Source organism: Penicillium bovifimosum, assembly GCF_028826915.1.
Source record: "Penicillium bovifimosum strain IBT 22155 chromosome Unknown utg000006l_segment0_segment0, whole genome shotgun sequence".
Taxonomy (NCBI): domain Eukaryota; kingdom Fungi; phylum Ascomycota; class Eurotiomycetes; order Eurotiales; family Aspergillaceae; genus Penicillium; species Penicillium bovifimosum.
The window spans coordinates 3138217-3153701 of record NW_026622715.1 but is presented as its reverse complement, the minus strand read 5'-3'; the positions used below and the strand labels follow the sequence as shown (position 1 = coordinate 3153701).

The window sequence follows — 15485 nt, the reverse complement described above, 5'->3', positions numbered from 1 at the left end:
CGTCCTACTGTGTAGGAAGCTGTCTGTGTACGGAGACTGAGGCAATGCGAGCGCCATTGGAACGACCTGAGTCTGCCTGGGTGTCTTAAGCGTCCACCAAGCCGAATCTAGGTTGCAATTACAACATTTCCACTACGAGGTAGGAGTAGGACCGTCCCTGGCCAGGCGAACGCCCTCACACAGCGGCGGTCCGCTTGGGGAACTCGCATCCGCAGCTGGTGCATACTATATATATATAATGGCCATTATCCTGTTGGTATACGTGTATTCCGTGTGATTGGAACCCCTTCAAATTACTGTTGTCCGGACAGTAAGTCCGGTGGTACCTCTGAGTAGATCAGTACCCGGTCGATACTTTCACTTCAGTCTCACCCTCTCTTCTCCATCTCCCTCGCACTGTATGGAGCGAACATATCTGCGCCGTAAATGGATTTACGTGGTCAGCATGTCGAAGTGATGTACAGAGGAGCGGAGTCATACTCACATGGTTGGGGGAAACACCACACGACTCTGTCTGCCTTCCGCACGTTCACAAACAGAGACATTCGATCGATTCGAGTTGTGACGACGGTACCTGCCGGCTACCTATGATAGATTCTCATGTCAGCTCACAGATATAGGAAAGATACTTACCCCCGTCGCCAACCAATTGAGCCACCACATGTCCTGCTGCCTTCCGCACGTTCACAGACAGAGACATTTCTCGACCGGAGTCGTGGCGACAAAGGTCACCAACCACCTACGAGTGATTCTCATGTCAGCTCAGAAGCATCAGACATAGGAAAGATACTTACCCCAGTCACCATCCAATTGAGCCACCACACGTCCTGCTGCCTTCCGCACGTTCACAAACAGAGACGTTCGATCGATTCGAGTTTCGCGACGGTACCCACCAGCCACCTACGGTTGGTTCTCATGTCAGCTCACAGAAGCATCAGATATAGGAAAGATACTTACCCCCGTCACCATCCAATTGAGCCTCCCCACGCTCTGTTGCCTTCCGCATGTTCACAGAGAGAGACGTTCAATCGGTCCAACCCGCAGCAGCGACACCCACCAGCCACCTGTAATCCAGTCCAGTCAGCCCTCAGAATCATCAGAGATAGGAAAGATACTTACCCCTGTCGCCACACAATCAAGCCACCACACGTTCTGCTGCCTCCCGCACGATCACAGACAGAAACGCTCGCCTTCGATCCTAAATAGAAGTTAAAGGGCAAAAGCCCAAAGCAAACGGCAAAAACCTCGAAACAAGAACAAAACAAAACGCCAGCAAGTACAAAAAACCAGATTTTTTGGGGTTTTATGAACTTTCCGGGAAAAGCAAACGGCAAAAGCCTCGGAACAAGAACAAAAAACAAAAAACAACAAAAAACAGGAACAAACCTAAGGGAATTGAAATCATGCCTTACCTTGTGGACGAGGAAGTGGACCCTTGGAATTGGCTATCAGGATCTGGTACATGCCCCAACAATGAGAAGGAACGCAAGTACGGCTGGCAAGGCTGGCGCAAGTCTTGGGAAGATGAACGCCATCACAAACAAGGCCCAACTAAGGTGGCTGAACCAGGCGCGGACCATGGGCCCAACCTGGACATGGGTCTGGACGACCACACGTGAATGCCCAGCCTCAGAAGGAGAGTTGGTTGTGGATGGCGCAGCCAAGGACTTGGGTACAGGCGTTAGGGGCAATGTACCGGATGACCCATCTAGATCGGGCAGGGCTTCCACCAGCGCAGCCAAGTCGAATGCGCTACCAGTAGCCTCCAGATCAGGGAGTGCATGCTGCAGCGCTGACATATCGAAGGTGTGGCTCTCAGGAAGCGCACTTGTCAATCTCGACATGTCAAAAGCCACAGCATGTGAACCGTCCATGGCAGGTTCAATGGTTGGGCCCTGACGGATGGTCTCTGGCAGTGGTCCGCACTTAGCTGTCGCTGGTGGTTGCCCACGGAAGGAAGTCGCCGCATCACTGGAACAATCGGCTGCCGGCGTAGCCTGGGAACCTTCCGAGGAAGGTTCGAACCGGGGAGAACTGGGTTCAGCGGCATACGCAGCACCGAAACGACCGGGACATCGCACGTGCGGCCGAGCAGAGCGTGCTTTGGGTCCTCGGCGTTTCGGTGATTTCAACTTTTGGCTGGGGAGCCGATTGTTGTTGGCTGACCGATGCGGCGAGTAATTGATGAGGTCCTTCCGCCACTTGTCTTTAGCTACCCCCCGAGGAGCGGGGTGCTCTCACGCCAGCAACGTGGGGGGGAGGTTACGGGCTGGAATCACTCGCACCTGAACGAGGTCCACATCATCCGCGAAGTGGACAGACTTCCGGACGAATGGCTCGTCAGATGGGAGCTCCTCCAGGTCCTCATCCACATTGACAAGGCAGGACTTCCCAGGAGGGGGAGCGTCGCGGCAGCGGGGGATAAGATCGGCGGGGGGAGGAAGATAGGTGAAGTACATCGTGATGATATGAAGAATGATTATGAAGAACGGTTCGTAGGGAATATCAGATGCTATAAGCAAATGAAGAAAGCCAGTGGCAGTGGAGAGGAGAAAGGAGAAAAGAAAACAAAGAGTCAGAAGAAATGGGAGAAATAAATATTGTTTGGGACCGTCCATGGCAACGAGCAACTAAACAGGAAGCGACATCAAACTGAAGTTATACCAAGGCAGGTGCGGTCGTGGCCATGGAAACGCCATGGACAAGTGGTTAGGGCAAGGAAACTACGACTTCGCCAGGGAAGGAACCTTCCAGGTTGGAATATCTATATTATGTGAACATGAAAGTACAAGCTAGATGTGAGTCTGCTCATGTGAATGCCATGAAAAACAGTAACTAGGTCAAAAAACAGAAGTTTTAGTACATACTTGAGTAATGATGAAGCTATACAAGGTGTGAGTGTGGCCATGGCAACGACCTAACTAGTCAGGGCAAGGTAACAAGAAAGTACGACGTCGGCGTCCCCAGGACAGTAACATCTATAGATTGATAGGTTGAGTAGATATCAAGATATACAAACCTAGTAGGTGTGAGGGTGGCCAAGGAAACGGAGTGATTAGGGCAACAACAAAAGGAAGACCACAACTTCACCAGGGCAGAACCATCCACATCAGTGGCGCTGACTAGTATATGCCGCCGTGGCTGTCAGGTTGTGAGGGATTCGAAACCAATGGGCTGAGTGACATAGACTGGTTCATGGTTTTCTCGTGATGCATCAAGATATGCCGCCATTGCATCAAATTGTCACCATCTGTAATTGTGTTGGATCGTGAAAATGATCTACGAAGTAGAAAAGTTGAGAGAGCACAGATGAGATTGCCAATGTTGCTTTGAATTGTCAAATTAGTGCTATGACACGCCAACCATATGCTTGTTGTACTCCGACAATACCAGCTAAAGATAACAGAAAGATATACAAGAATTGAAGAAGAGCAGGGCTCTTCTACTCGCAGAGTTTGGGCACATGCCCTAATTGAAACAAGTTGGGCTTCCTACATGCAGGGAGATGAAACACAGGTTACCTGTGAGAATGCGTTATGGAACCCAGCCGGCTGGACCAAAGAGGCACGTCCAGATGTAGAATGAAGCGGACCAAGCGGTGAAAGCCAGATCAAAAATCATTGTTTTGCTTTCGGGACTTCTTCGAGTCTCTGAGCTTGGTCATTAAGATCACCACGTGTGCCTTTGACTGGCTGAGCGGAGTCAGCGCCAGTCTGGAACTTGTATGTGCACAATACACACCTAGTACTGCTACTTACTAGTAGTCTAGATCAGGTTTCACGAGAGGTATAAGTATATCTAAAGGACTGTATGTTAATGTTTCGAATGCTATGCTTTCATAGATCGGTTTGGCTTGATCGATTTTCCCAAGGTTCTTCCAAAGTTACTTCCCCGCTAAATCTGCCCGAGCCAATCAGCAGGCCCGTTGCCTGATGAGTCAGAAGCTAGCGCGACGGCGCCTCAGGAACCGATTGTTGCCTGAGGTAGCAAGTCACGATTGTTGCGGCTCGTTCTTGGTCTTGTTCCTCCGACGACGACCTTCCAAGGAGTCCAATTTTTCTCTGGTCCGATATCCCCATTTTATCTGTGCACTGTTTCAAATTCCACCCGCCGTGGCCAGATGAATAGGGATTCTCTCAATCTGTGTGAGTTGCGAATCAACCTCGAAGTCGAGACTCAAAACAATGGACCTTCCAAACTTCAACAAGATCATCTGCTAACTTGTTGAAATGGACAACTACAGAGATACCTATTTCTTAGCCGAGATCTCTTAGCCGCCCCGAAATTGCTCAACCACCGTGTCTCCCATAGTTCCAAACTCGTAATACGGAAATTCCATCGAGTTACTTCTCGTTGAACAGCATCTCGACAACCCGGTGTCCATCGACGGATTTACACCCGTGAGAGAGGGTCAAGGTTAAGATCCATTTCTTCCCCGGAGCCAGGGGCTGGTTACTTTCGACTCTATCTCATGGGAAACGTCGTAATCTGTGTTGATCGACACTAGCTCTAAACAGAGCTGAAGGACACCCCGCTTCACAAGGCGTACGGCTCGCGTCTCATTTACCCACTGTCTGTTTCAGTCATTGTGATCCTCGAGCGGACGGTTCATGGAAATCCGTTGATCTGCCAACATACCCGGTAAATGCCGACCGACTGTGCATCATATTCTTCCCTTGCATTAGGCTTTGGCCGGGTATCTGATTTTTCCGGCTCCAGTACTACATCTCTCAAGGTATATATCTTACTGTCCTGCACGTTGCTGTTTCATACCGTGAAGCTGGCTGACATATTCTACCTCTAAATAGTAGACGACTTGAATGACCTTTTCATGCACATTCCCCTTGCTGTCCTCACAGCAGCACATATACCCAACAAAATCGCATCTGTATCCCTAGTTGTTTTCCGTCCTCATTCATTCTATTCCACCTTTGCTGTGACCTGGATTCGTGCTTCCTATGATGGAAGGGCCAACGCAAGAGCTAACGCAGCCATGTGCTGATCCTCGACGCATGGGATTGCATAACTCCGGCGTCCAAGATGAAGATTTGGCCGACATCGTATGCATCCTTCATCCAAATTCCCATGCTGCTCATGATGCGGTCGGTGCGACTGCAAATCTACATCCACAGCATATTCTCCAAAGAGACATACTTGAATATGAATCATCACCTCACACGGCAGCGTTGGACGTGGCGTTGCGGCTCTCGTCGAAAGTCCATGACTTGAATCTCGGCTTCTGTTTTGGTCGCAATCGCGGTCGTTGTGATGTTCTCCTGACTACGGATGATGTAGCGAAACGAGTGTCCAACACTCACTTTCGCATTTATCTCACGGTTGATGGCATTCTCATGCTCCAGGACACCTCAACGAACGGTACCCTCGTTGACAACTGCCGCCTGCGGAAAGCTCAGAAAGAGAGTAGTCGAATGCTCACGAATGGGTCTGTCATCCAGGTCGTTGCGAGTCATGGCGATGAGGTCCGATTCATCGTGCGGATTCCATCACGAGAGGGATTCGCCGTCCAATATCAGCAAAACCTCTTTCGTTATTTCGAACGCGTTCAAGCACATGCCCCGGCGCAGACAAATAGACAGGGCCAAACTCCGTCCGCTTTGACGTGGTCATCCGCCAACGCTTATGGTATGCATTGGTCTGGTGGTGCAATGTACAATGTGACCGGGCAGATTGGGAAAGGTGCTTTTGCTACAGTTTACAAGATCGCAACCAAGCAACACGGTGCCATTTACGCCGCGAAAGAACTGGATAGGCGCCGCTTCATGAAAAACGGTATTTTGGATCACAAGGTCGACAATGAGATGAAAATTATGAAAGACCTCAGACATGTACGTATTGCTTCTGATTCTGAGTCTTGGCGACCCAATTGACACGATGCAGCCGAACATTGTACAATATATCGATTACCACGAGCATGACCGTTGGATCTACATCATTATGGAGTACGTTCCAGGCGGGGAGCTTTCCACATACCTACAAAGTCAAGGAAGGATTCCGGAGGAGATGGTGAGGACAATCGCGCGACAAGTATTGCGGGCGCTTCATTATTTGCATAAACGCCGCATCACCCACCGGGATATCAAGCCAGACAACATTTTAATCGCCTCACTAGATCCGCTAAGAATCAAGGTTTCCGACTTTGGCTTGTCGAAAGTTGTGGAGCAAGAGACATTCTTGAAGACCTTTTGCGGAACGCTTCTTTACTGTGCGCCGGAGGTGTACCCTGATTACGAACAATATCGACCCCGCGAGTTCCGCAAGAGGCGCCGCGTTGGAGACCCGTGAGTCTTTTCCCATGCCCGCTTGAGAAGGTTCTTTCGCTGATTTCATTAGCCCTTCTAAACCATCCCCGTACGATCAATCTGTCGATATCTGGTCTCTTGGAGCAGTACTTTACCATCTCTTGTCTGGCGTCCCGCCATTTACAGGGCGTGCAGAAGACCGAGGTGCCACGATGCTTCGGACAATCATGACAAGCGGCCCCGACTTCAACGCCTTACGTCGTGTGGGAGTGTCTGAGTATGCCATCGATCTCATCCTCATGCTTCTCGATATTCATCCGCAGTATCGGCCAACCGAAAAGCAGTGTTTCCAACATCCTTGGATTGCGGAAGTCCCCGATGTGGATGAATATGAGGATGACGATCTGCTTTCCGACCACCAAGAGCGTCTTTCTGTCATTGGCGAGGATGCCGAGGACGAGCTAGATGCTTCACAACTGTCAATTGCGGATAATCTTGAGTACGCTCCCCATGCCGAGGGGGAAAGTGGCGGTAGCAGTGAGGCAGTCTTCAAAAAGCAGCGAATCGAGTACTTGCCCGCGGACATACACTATCCCAGCCTTCCGAACATCGAGAGCTTTCAAGACAGCCAGGCCGCTGTGGACAACCATGCCAGGCGTTTGTTTGGCGAGGTTTCTGCCTCAGCCTTGCGGAGCTCCCACGCACTTGGCGACATGGATTCATACGACGCCGATGAAATGAACGCCGACCTAGGCTCTTCTGGTGAGTCGTTGATGACCGATGATCCGAATGAATCGATCATTTCCCTCCCGGCAGTACCCTTCGGTGGCACCGCGCCTAGTTTGATGGGCGCGGAGAGACTCGTTGGGCAACTCAACATGAATTCTTTGCACCCAATTCTCCAACCCAAGGGTGGCGTGGTTAACCGATCGACCCTTCGGCAGACCAGTCCTGGACGCAGCAAGGACCCACAGCGAACTAGTACGGTCAACAGGGATTCTGTTCCGCCCACTTCCAGCCCTGACGAACAATCCGTTTCGAGCCCCCAAGAGCCCACGCCCAAAGCGAGATTCACGCGTCGAATTGACCTTGCACTCCCCGACACCGCCAGTGAGGCTTCCAGCGAGAATAGTGGCCACTCAGATCGTCGTGACCCTACGCCCAACGACCAGCCTCGTCCTTCCAAATCACAATACGATGTCGACTTTGCCACAACCCTGGACGCTCACACAGGGCAAGCCATTCTGGATCAACTCCGTAGTGAAGAATCAGACTCTTCAGACCCGATTGTCCACCGGCTCAACTCCCCTTCCATCCCCTCCACACCATCGCATCTCGGATTTGCCAAACCAGCGAAGAGATATGGAAAATTGAAATCTCTCCCCGGCTCAATCTTCGACCTGACCATATATCTCGAAGATCGACTCACCTCCTGGGGCCGAGGGCCATTAGCGACGGTCAAGCATGGCGATCGTATGGACACAAGAATCCCCGCCTATGCTCTCGAAGTCACGTTCTGGGCTCCAGGGATTGAGGCGAAGATTGCGGCGGGCGAAAATTGGTTCGACATCCCCGGCGTAATGGCAATTCTGTCCACAAAAGCGCGTCTCGGGATCTGGGTCAACGATACTCTCCTGCGCCGTGGCTCCATAACCGCGGAGGGCCCCGAGGCTTTACAGTTCGGGAAGCTCTATACGGGTGACGTTATCACCGTGTACCAAAATAAAGAGCGAACCAAGTTCCTCAAGTTCCAATGTGACTTCACCCACGGCGAGAGCGCCCAGCCTCGACCCACGCACGAAGCCGGGTTTGTGGTGCGACAGGCGCTTATGGCCAAGACCGAAGGAACGGCAAACCGAATGCCGACTCGGTCACAATGTAAGGATCCGCATTAGCTATGAGATTGGCACTAGTAATCTTCTGTGCGACTAGATTGGTTGATATGTTGAGAATTTCATCGTTACTTCAACAAAGGTCTTTGTCCGCATGCAGTGGCTCACCGTGGCTGTAGATATCGAAAAGTGGAGCCGATGGTGGCTCCGTAGGATCATCCTAATTGGGTAAACTCATAATTAGTTCCGATCTAGACTATACTCCGCAGTCCGTACAGCATTAACTATACGAAGTAACAAAGGGGTTAAGGACTGCAGGGTATGAGATATGTGAAATGATCAGCTCTCGATATTCACATGACACATCAAATCCAGCTTGAGTCGCCCTTTCCCGTACATAAAGCGTACACAAAGCACAGGGAAGGTAGCATCAGCACAGACGTGCCGCATTCGGCCCTACAACCTTCAAATCTCACTGATGGGTCACGACTCGATCCGGGGAGATGATATCTAACATGACATTTGGTGTTTTCTCTCTTTAAGATCTCTCTAAGATCCAAGTCATCTCCTTCCATCTTCCCACTCCTTACGTTTCAAGCTGGTCACTCTGACCTCACAGGCAAATCCATTCCACCCCCTTCGCTCCACTGTTCCTTGCGGCATCCACCAGATTACACGGTCTCTCTCCAGGAACCCCCACCTTCACTGCCGCGCCAATCATCCCCATGACCTTGTCGCGATCACCCTCTCCCCACCGGGGCGGGGGTGGTCCAGTCCAGGGCTTGTTCCGGGGAGCGGCACCGCATCGCCACGCGCCGGATCATTAACACCAGGCAACCCAGGCGGCATTTCGTGGGCTGCTGCGCAAGCGAAAAGCAACGAAGTGCGTGGGTATCCATCATTTACGACACGGAACAGCGGCTTCTTTTCTCGCCAGCGACATAAGATTTCGGCTCATTTGCCCAGCTTCCGAAGACTTTCTGGGCACGAATACGTCGACAAGGATCATTATGGCCGCCAATGGAGATCTACAGGTGGGGGACATGGTTTGCCGGGGAGACTAGGATTTGCAGTCCGTCGAAGTCGGTTTCGGCTGGTTCTGCTGCTGTTTGCGATATGGATTGGATATCTGTTTTTCTGGGCGAGTAAGTGGTTTCTACACGGTCCTTTTGGCGTTATAGGCTAACGAATATTCCAGCAATTGTCCAGGCATATCGACGGTCAACCATAGGCGGCGGGCGCAAGTTCGTCATCATCCTCGGATCTAATGTGGAAGGCGGCGTCATGGAGTGGAAGGGTGCACGCGAATGGGCAATTGAACGCAACAGTATCTGGAACAAAAGGAAATATGCCGAGAAATGGGGCTACGAGCTGGAACTAGCCAATCTGCTGGCTAAGAAGCGGTATTCTCACGAATGGCGTGAAGGCTGGGAGAAGGGCGACGTGATCCGCGAGGCCATGCGCAAATACCCTGAGGCCGAGTGGTTTTGGTGGCTTGACATAAACACCTGGATTATGGAATACGACACATCACTACAACATCATCTCTTCAATGACCTCAATGCACATGTCTATCGCGATATCAACACTTATAACCCTCTCAACATCACCCATCCATTGCCGGAGTTCTGGCTCGACGAACTAGGTCGATCCCCCGAGGGCGACGGGAACCCAGACAGCTTGAACATGCTTCTATCGCAGGACTGCGCTGGCTTTAATCTCGGATCATTCTTCGTACGGCGATCCCTGTGGACCGATCGCCTGCTTGATGCTTGGTGGGATCCCGTTATGTACGAGCAGAAGCACATGGAGTGGGAGCACAAGGAACAGGATGCTTTTGAATATATCTATCAGAGCCAACCTTGGGTTCGCAGCAGCGTCGGGCTTTTGCCACAGCGCAGGATCAATGCCTTCCCGCCAGGCGCATGCGGCGACGGAGATAATCCAAATATTCACTACCAGCAGAAAGCGCACGACTTCATCGTCAACATGGCTGGCTGCATGTATGGCCGAGATTGTTGGTCTGAGATATACTATTATCGCGAGCTAACCAAGTGGATGAGTCGGTCACGTTGGCGGAGACTGCAGGACGCGTTCGCTGATGTTTACGATTATGTCTCAGACATGGTCAAGGGTTGAGAATGCGTTTTTTCTTCGCTTTGCTTTTCATGTCTATTATGGCTCTCCACAACATCACCTTGGAACAGATTACTTGAGTCACTGAAACTTACATCACGGAGAGGGTTCGGGTTGCAATTTTTTGCTGTATATGTCTTTAGTATTCGCATTATCTCGATCGGGCGTCTGGTATTTCTCTTTTTATGGCCCACGATCTCTGAAAATATGATTTCACCGGAGAATAAGATGTTCTTGTATTATGTGTCCACTGACCTCGGAATCTTCCATGTAATTGAGTCAATTTAACAAGTGAAGCCAACCAAGCAGGAGCTACGCAGTATATAGGTTGCGTTTTTTTGTACCCGCGCTATACCATATTAGGACGTCACGAGATTTTCAGATGTACCCCGTATTCTAAATGGTAATCTGGCGTTTGAATTTCTTAGTAATGCCCTAAGTTAGTAAACAAATTTTCGTAACGTTAACTAACTAACTAACCATCATCACATTGGCATGTAATCAAAAAGATCCGAGGGCGTTTTCGCCCTCGGATTAATAAGGCTGTTTCCGCTGAACAACCTGGCCGGTCCCCTACATCTCAGCAACACAGAGATGAGGTCAATGAACGGTGGGAAACTATCAAAACTCAGCTTGATCTTGTGTTTTTAGCACATTCGGAGGAGGAGCATGAACTACGTTGGCAATGCTTCCGAGATCTGTATGAGGCAGATTACGGGGATATCCTACGATATGTACATGATGAATGGATAAGTCAGGTCCCCGAGGCCTTTCTCCGGTTCCACACGAAGACTTATTTCCATTCAAATCAGCTGTCAACATCTCGGGTGGAAGGCGCCCATTCAGCATTAAAGCGAGCCCTCCAGGCATCAAATGCTGATTGACTGTTAGTGGCTGATTCATTCGCAAGTACAATCAAACGGCATAACCAAGCTATCAAGAGCACAATTCGGGTTCAAATGACACGAAGACAAGGTGTCATTCATGGATTCCTCCGACCGGTTGGGCAGAAGATCTCGGAGAAGGCGATACATCTGGCTGCCACCAAATATGACAACGCCATGTCCGAGAGAGATCGGAGGGAACCCCGAGTTCGTGAAGAATGTACATAGTGGGTTGGCCGTTCGCACAACAGGAATCCCCTGTATGCACGCCCAGAGGGGTCTAAGCCTCTCAGTGGCTGATTTCCACTCCCATTGGCACCTTCTAGGTGCAACACCAACTCAGCCATTGATTCAGCCATCGACTCAGGTTATTCCAGCATCTCAGGTGCTGAACCCCATTAAGGCTGTTACCCGAGGCCGCCCTCCAGCCTCATCCGCGCGGCAGGCTATCTCCCAGCGCTCAACCCGGCGCTTACGATCTCGATTTGAGATCGTTGAACAGCAGATGATAGCTGATAACCGACAATCCGAGGCATTGCGGGCGGCATCACGGGCAGCATCTCAGGCATCTCAGGCATCTCAGGCATCTCAGGCATCTCAGGCATCTCAGGCATCTCAGGCATCTCAGGCATCTCAGGCATCTCAGGCATCTCAGGCATCTCAGGCATCTCAGGCATCTCAGGCATCTCAGGCATCTCAGGTATCTCAGGTATCTCAGGCATCTGCAGCCGGCTGGGTCATGGGGGATGCTTCAGAGGATGAAGGGCCAAGAAGATCACGACGGGCGCCCAAGCCAAAGAGGAGAAGAACGGACAAGACGACCCAGGGTGAGACGACTGAAACGGACCGTTGAGAACCCATGTAACTTAGTTAGTTATGGGGATTACTAAGAAAATAAAACGCCAGATTACCATTTAAAATACGGGGTACATCTGAAAATCAGGTGACGTCCTAATATGGTATAGCGCGGGTACAATAAAACGCAACCAGTATATAACTCACAACCTTCCGCTTTGGGAATGTATACATCCACGTGACCATATCCTTAGTCAAATCTGCACAAAAGGTCCTTCCCACCCTCCTTACTCCATCTTCCGACCGCCCACACTTCCATCCAATCACAACCCATCTAATCCACCATCAAGATCAACGACCCAAACCACCGCATCAAGCAGTCCTCAATCGTCAACCCTCCTCAACCAACCCCATTGCAGTCATTGTCCCGTGCCTCAACAAGCACTTACTCGCCATCCACCCTCCATCCACCTCAAACCCAATCCAAAAATGCCAACCGCCGAGTCCGCCGCCTTCCTGGCCAAAAAGCCCACCGTGCCCCCGACCTACGAAGGCGTCGACTTCGAAGACAACGTCGCCGTCCACAACGCCCGCGACGCTATCATTCGCGAACAATGGGTGCGCAGCATGATGGCTCGTCTTGTTGGTGAAGAGCTCGGCAAGTGCTATGCGCGCGAGGGCGTGAATCACCTTGAGAAGTGTGGTGTTTTCCGAGGTTCGTTTCTCTTTCGTTTCTCTTTCGTTTCTCTTTCGTTTCTCTTCCTTTCCATGGTTTGCGGAGCTGTACCCTAAAATACATACTGGGTTTGGTCTGTGGAGGACAATGCTGTGATTATGTTTGAAAGGACCAGGGGACTTACGAGGTTGTTATGGATTGTGCTGACTGTGCTTACAGAGAAGTACTTCGAGCTCATTAAGGAGCGTAAGGTTAAGGGATACCTCGGACAGGAGAAGAACCGCTTTGGTGGAGAGTCTGCATAAGCGGGTCGTGTTTTTGCTTCTATGCGATTTGTGTTGCGCGACCTCGGTTTGCGGGTGTCAATGGCTACGGACTGAAGAATCTTGAATCTCGAGGTAGTTGAGCTTGGATGGTACTTTGTGACTGTGTTTCGGACTGGTCTCAAGTTTTCTTTCACAGCCACCGAACAGAGTCTGGTTTTCAGGGAGAGGAAAAGATAGCAGAAGAGGGTCTGGAGGTTACCCGCTTTGTGCTTTGTGCTTTTGTACTGTACATATAGATATCACTTTGTTTGATCAATCTTCCTTTTTACCTACTGTGTACTTGCTGCAAACCTGGTTGGTGGTTTCATTTGGAGGAACGTAGGTAGTCAGAAGATTGACCGACGTCGGTCATACGTTGCAGCTATACTCTAGCCATTGCACTTCTGCCAGGGGTACAGTACCAAGTAAAAGCTTAGACATCGAACATAGTGCGATGATTGGTTTCATATGGCAGTATATAGCAATATATAGCAGTATCTCCTGGGTATCACTCAATAATAGACGCTCGAGGCAGTCGCACTTCGGTCCGGGAAGCCACCAGGAGGTCCACGGTGATCAGATTGAACTGCCTCGTCCTCGCTATCGGAACCACCGAATTGCACATCGTTTCTCTCATCCGGCGGAGCACGCATTCGCATGAGCTGATCCTCATCGAGAGATGGGGGCTGATATGGTGCTGGCGGGGAGTGAATATCTCGGCCAGAGGGCAGGTTAGACAATAAAGGAGCAGATGGCGGAATGATCTGCGTGTTTATCTGGATTGAGTCAATAAACCGTGCAATCTCAAACCTCATGCGATCGCAAGAGAATATCGAATTTGAACTCACCGTGTCATTCATCTTCTCCCATTTCGTCTCCAGCATCGCGATCACTCGCCCTTCCTCACACCGGCCTGCGTCATCCCCCGCATCCAATGGTCCTTTTTCGCTCCGACTACCACCAGCATCCTTAGCTACTCGCCGGTCCTCACGACGTTCTGTCCACTCTCGTTTCAAGCGGGACAGGCCGCCCTTCGCAGAGCTACCCGAACCAGCGCCTTCATCCCGAGAGGGCCCTGCTCCGCGTAGCCCAAGGGGTGTACGTGCAGCTCGTAGCCAGGCAATACCTTCACCAACTCTGCCTGATAGCTCAGCGTCTACGCCGAAAAAGCGACAAGCTCGTCCCCGAGCAACGCGCGCCAAAACTCCAGTATAGCGGACCAAATCGTCATCGACACGGCCTGCACGATTAGACGTAGATCCAACAGCACCTAGACCCGCAGCCGCCTGTTCGGCGTACTCAGCGGCACGAACACACAATCTCGCGAAAAGCAAAGCGCGCACTTTGGGGATCTCCGGCGCATGAACCATCCACTCTGTATCATTTGGATTGCGCGACTGGATGCACGCCGCAACATACGCGTCATCTTTAAGCACAGCTAAGAGTGTAGCCTCCGCCAGCGCAAGAGACGCCAGTGCCGATTGCGTAGCAGGATCAAGCTCCGGTGCGGGCGACACCGCAGCGGTGAGTGAGGGCGACGAGGCGAGCAGGTTATGCACCGAGCTGGCTTGTAGTAGATACCGTGTTGCGGTCTGCATCGCAGCAGTGCGCTCCTCAGCAGTCGGTGTAGACGATGCATATAGAGAAGCAAGAACTTCTGCGCGAGCCATTCTGCTCAACACATACCCCAGCGTCGTGAGGGTAAATCCCAGTTCAAAGTGGATGCCTCGGCCAGAAACTCGCCCGTTACGCGTCCGGAGGCCCTCGGTTGCTATGCTGAGGCCGCCTGATGAAGATAGTGTATTTCTCCATGCTGATTCAAGCTCCGCATGACTTGTGATGTCGACTTCTTCGGTGCGGAGATTCGGTCCTCCTGTTGTATATCCATCTTGTGGCGTGGAATATGTATCCGTATGAACTGAGCGGCCATTCAATCCGCGCGAGATTGCGAATAAATATGGTATGTAATCGTTCAAAGCGGCTAGCACGGTTGGTAGGTGGGCATCCTGGCGGGGGCGGGGTAGGCGTTTATGAGCCTTCAATGCGAGGCGGAGAGCATGGCGGGCTGTTGAGGCTGATTGGGGGAGGGAAGAGTGTGTGGAGGATGTGATAAATGATTGGAATGAGAGAGGTGATGTGGTTGGGAGGGTAAATGCGTAGACCATGTTCATTGGCGTGGGGAGTTGGAGAAGGGAGGAGACTCGGGATCGGATGGGCTGATGTCGCCAAGATCACTGATCAGGTACGGACTACGGAGTTCACTTGATTTCCTCATTTTGACTGGATGTATTTGATGGAGAATTGGAGATGTTGGTTTCAATGGTTTGAGCTTGATTCTGATTCTTTCCAATTCACCGGAAAGATTCCAAATTGTTGGATTCCGTGTCAACCGGGAGGTTGTTTTGCTAGGAGCCTACCTGACGGAGCCCGATGCCTAAGGTAGGGCTATAGCCCGGTATTGACGAGCATCCATTGATTCTTCGCCATGGAACCTGCCCGCTGGTGGAAAATAGTCTAGGTAGACAAAGACCCAGAAAGTAGAAACACAAAGTGATTTCTTTACCTTCCAAGCGCTTAGCCAAGACTCAGCTTGAACT

General features: G+C 51.0%; 7 protein-coding genes across 7 annotated transcripts; 3 read left to right on the top strand and 4 right to left on the bottom strand.

The window, feature by feature from the left end:
* Positions 1 to 480: 480 nt before the first annotated feature.
* N7515_008843 (uncharacterized protein) lies at positions 481 to 1196 on the bottom strand (the record flags this gene model as incomplete). The annotated part of the gene is made up of 6 exons (XM_056669587.1): positions 481 to 581; positions 634 to 739; positions 778 to 900; positions 958 to 990; positions 1058 to 1064; positions 1120 to 1196. Coding segments are annotated over 6 exons (447 nt in total), but the record flags the coding sequence as incomplete, so codon positions are not given.
* A 252-nt stretch (positions 1197 to 1448) lies between these two features.
* On the bottom strand, positions 1449 to 2459 carry N7515_008842 (uncharacterized protein; the record flags this gene model as incomplete). Its single annotated transcript, XM_056669586.1, has 2 exons — positions 1449 to 2212; positions 2267 to 2459. 2 exons carry the CDS (start codon positions 2457 to 2459, stop codon positions 1449 to 1451), a joined length of 957 nt encoding a protein of 318 aa, XP_056519416.1.
* Positions 2460 to 4958: 2499 nt separating this feature from the next.
* On the top strand, positions 4959 to 8155 carry N7515_008841 (CAMK family serine/threonine-protein kinase; the record flags this gene model as incomplete). The annotated part of the gene is made up of 3 exons (XM_056669585.1): positions 4959 to 5846; positions 5899 to 6299; positions 6352 to 8155. 3 exons carry the CDS (start codon positions 4959 to 4961, stop codon positions 8153 to 8155), a joined length of 3093 nt encoding a protein of 1030 aa, XP_056519415.1.
* Positions 8156 to 8711: 556 nt separating this feature from the next.
* Positions 8712 to 10231, top strand: N7515_008840 (putative alpha-1,6-mannosyltransferase subunit; the record flags this gene model as incomplete). Its single annotated transcript, XM_056669584.1, has 2 exons — positions 8712 to 9237; positions 9291 to 10231. Coding segments are annotated over 2 exons (1467 nt in total), but the record flags the coding sequence as incomplete, so codon positions are not given.
* Positions 10232 to 11558: 1327 nt separating this feature from the next.
* On the bottom strand, positions 11559 to 11834 carry N7515_008839 (uncharacterized protein; the record flags this gene model as incomplete). Its single annotated transcript, XM_056669583.1, has 1 exon — positions 11559 to 11834. One exon carries the CDS (start codon positions 11832 to 11834, stop codon positions 11559 to 11561), a length of 276 nt encoding a protein of 91 aa, XP_056519413.1.
* Positions 11835 to 12396: 562 nt separating this feature from the next.
* On the top strand, positions 12397 to 12888 carry N7515_008838 (putative NADH-ubiquinone oxidoreductase 12 kda subunit; the record flags this gene model as incomplete). The annotated part of the gene is made up of 2 exons (XM_056669582.1): positions 12397 to 12622; positions 12803 to 12888. 2 exons carry the CDS (start codon positions 12397 to 12399, stop codon positions 12886 to 12888), a joined length of 312 nt encoding a protein of 103 aa, XP_056519412.1.
* A 512-nt stretch (positions 12889 to 13400) lies between these two features.
* On the bottom strand, positions 13401 to 15059 carry N7515_008837 (pH-signaling protein PalC; the record flags this gene model as incomplete). Its single annotated transcript, XM_056669581.1, has 1 exon — positions 13401 to 15059. One exon carries the CDS (start codon positions 15057 to 15059, stop codon positions 13401 to 13403), a length of 1659 nt encoding a protein of 552 aa, XP_056519411.1.
* Between the last annotated feature and the right edge of the window lie 426 nt (positions 15060 to 15485).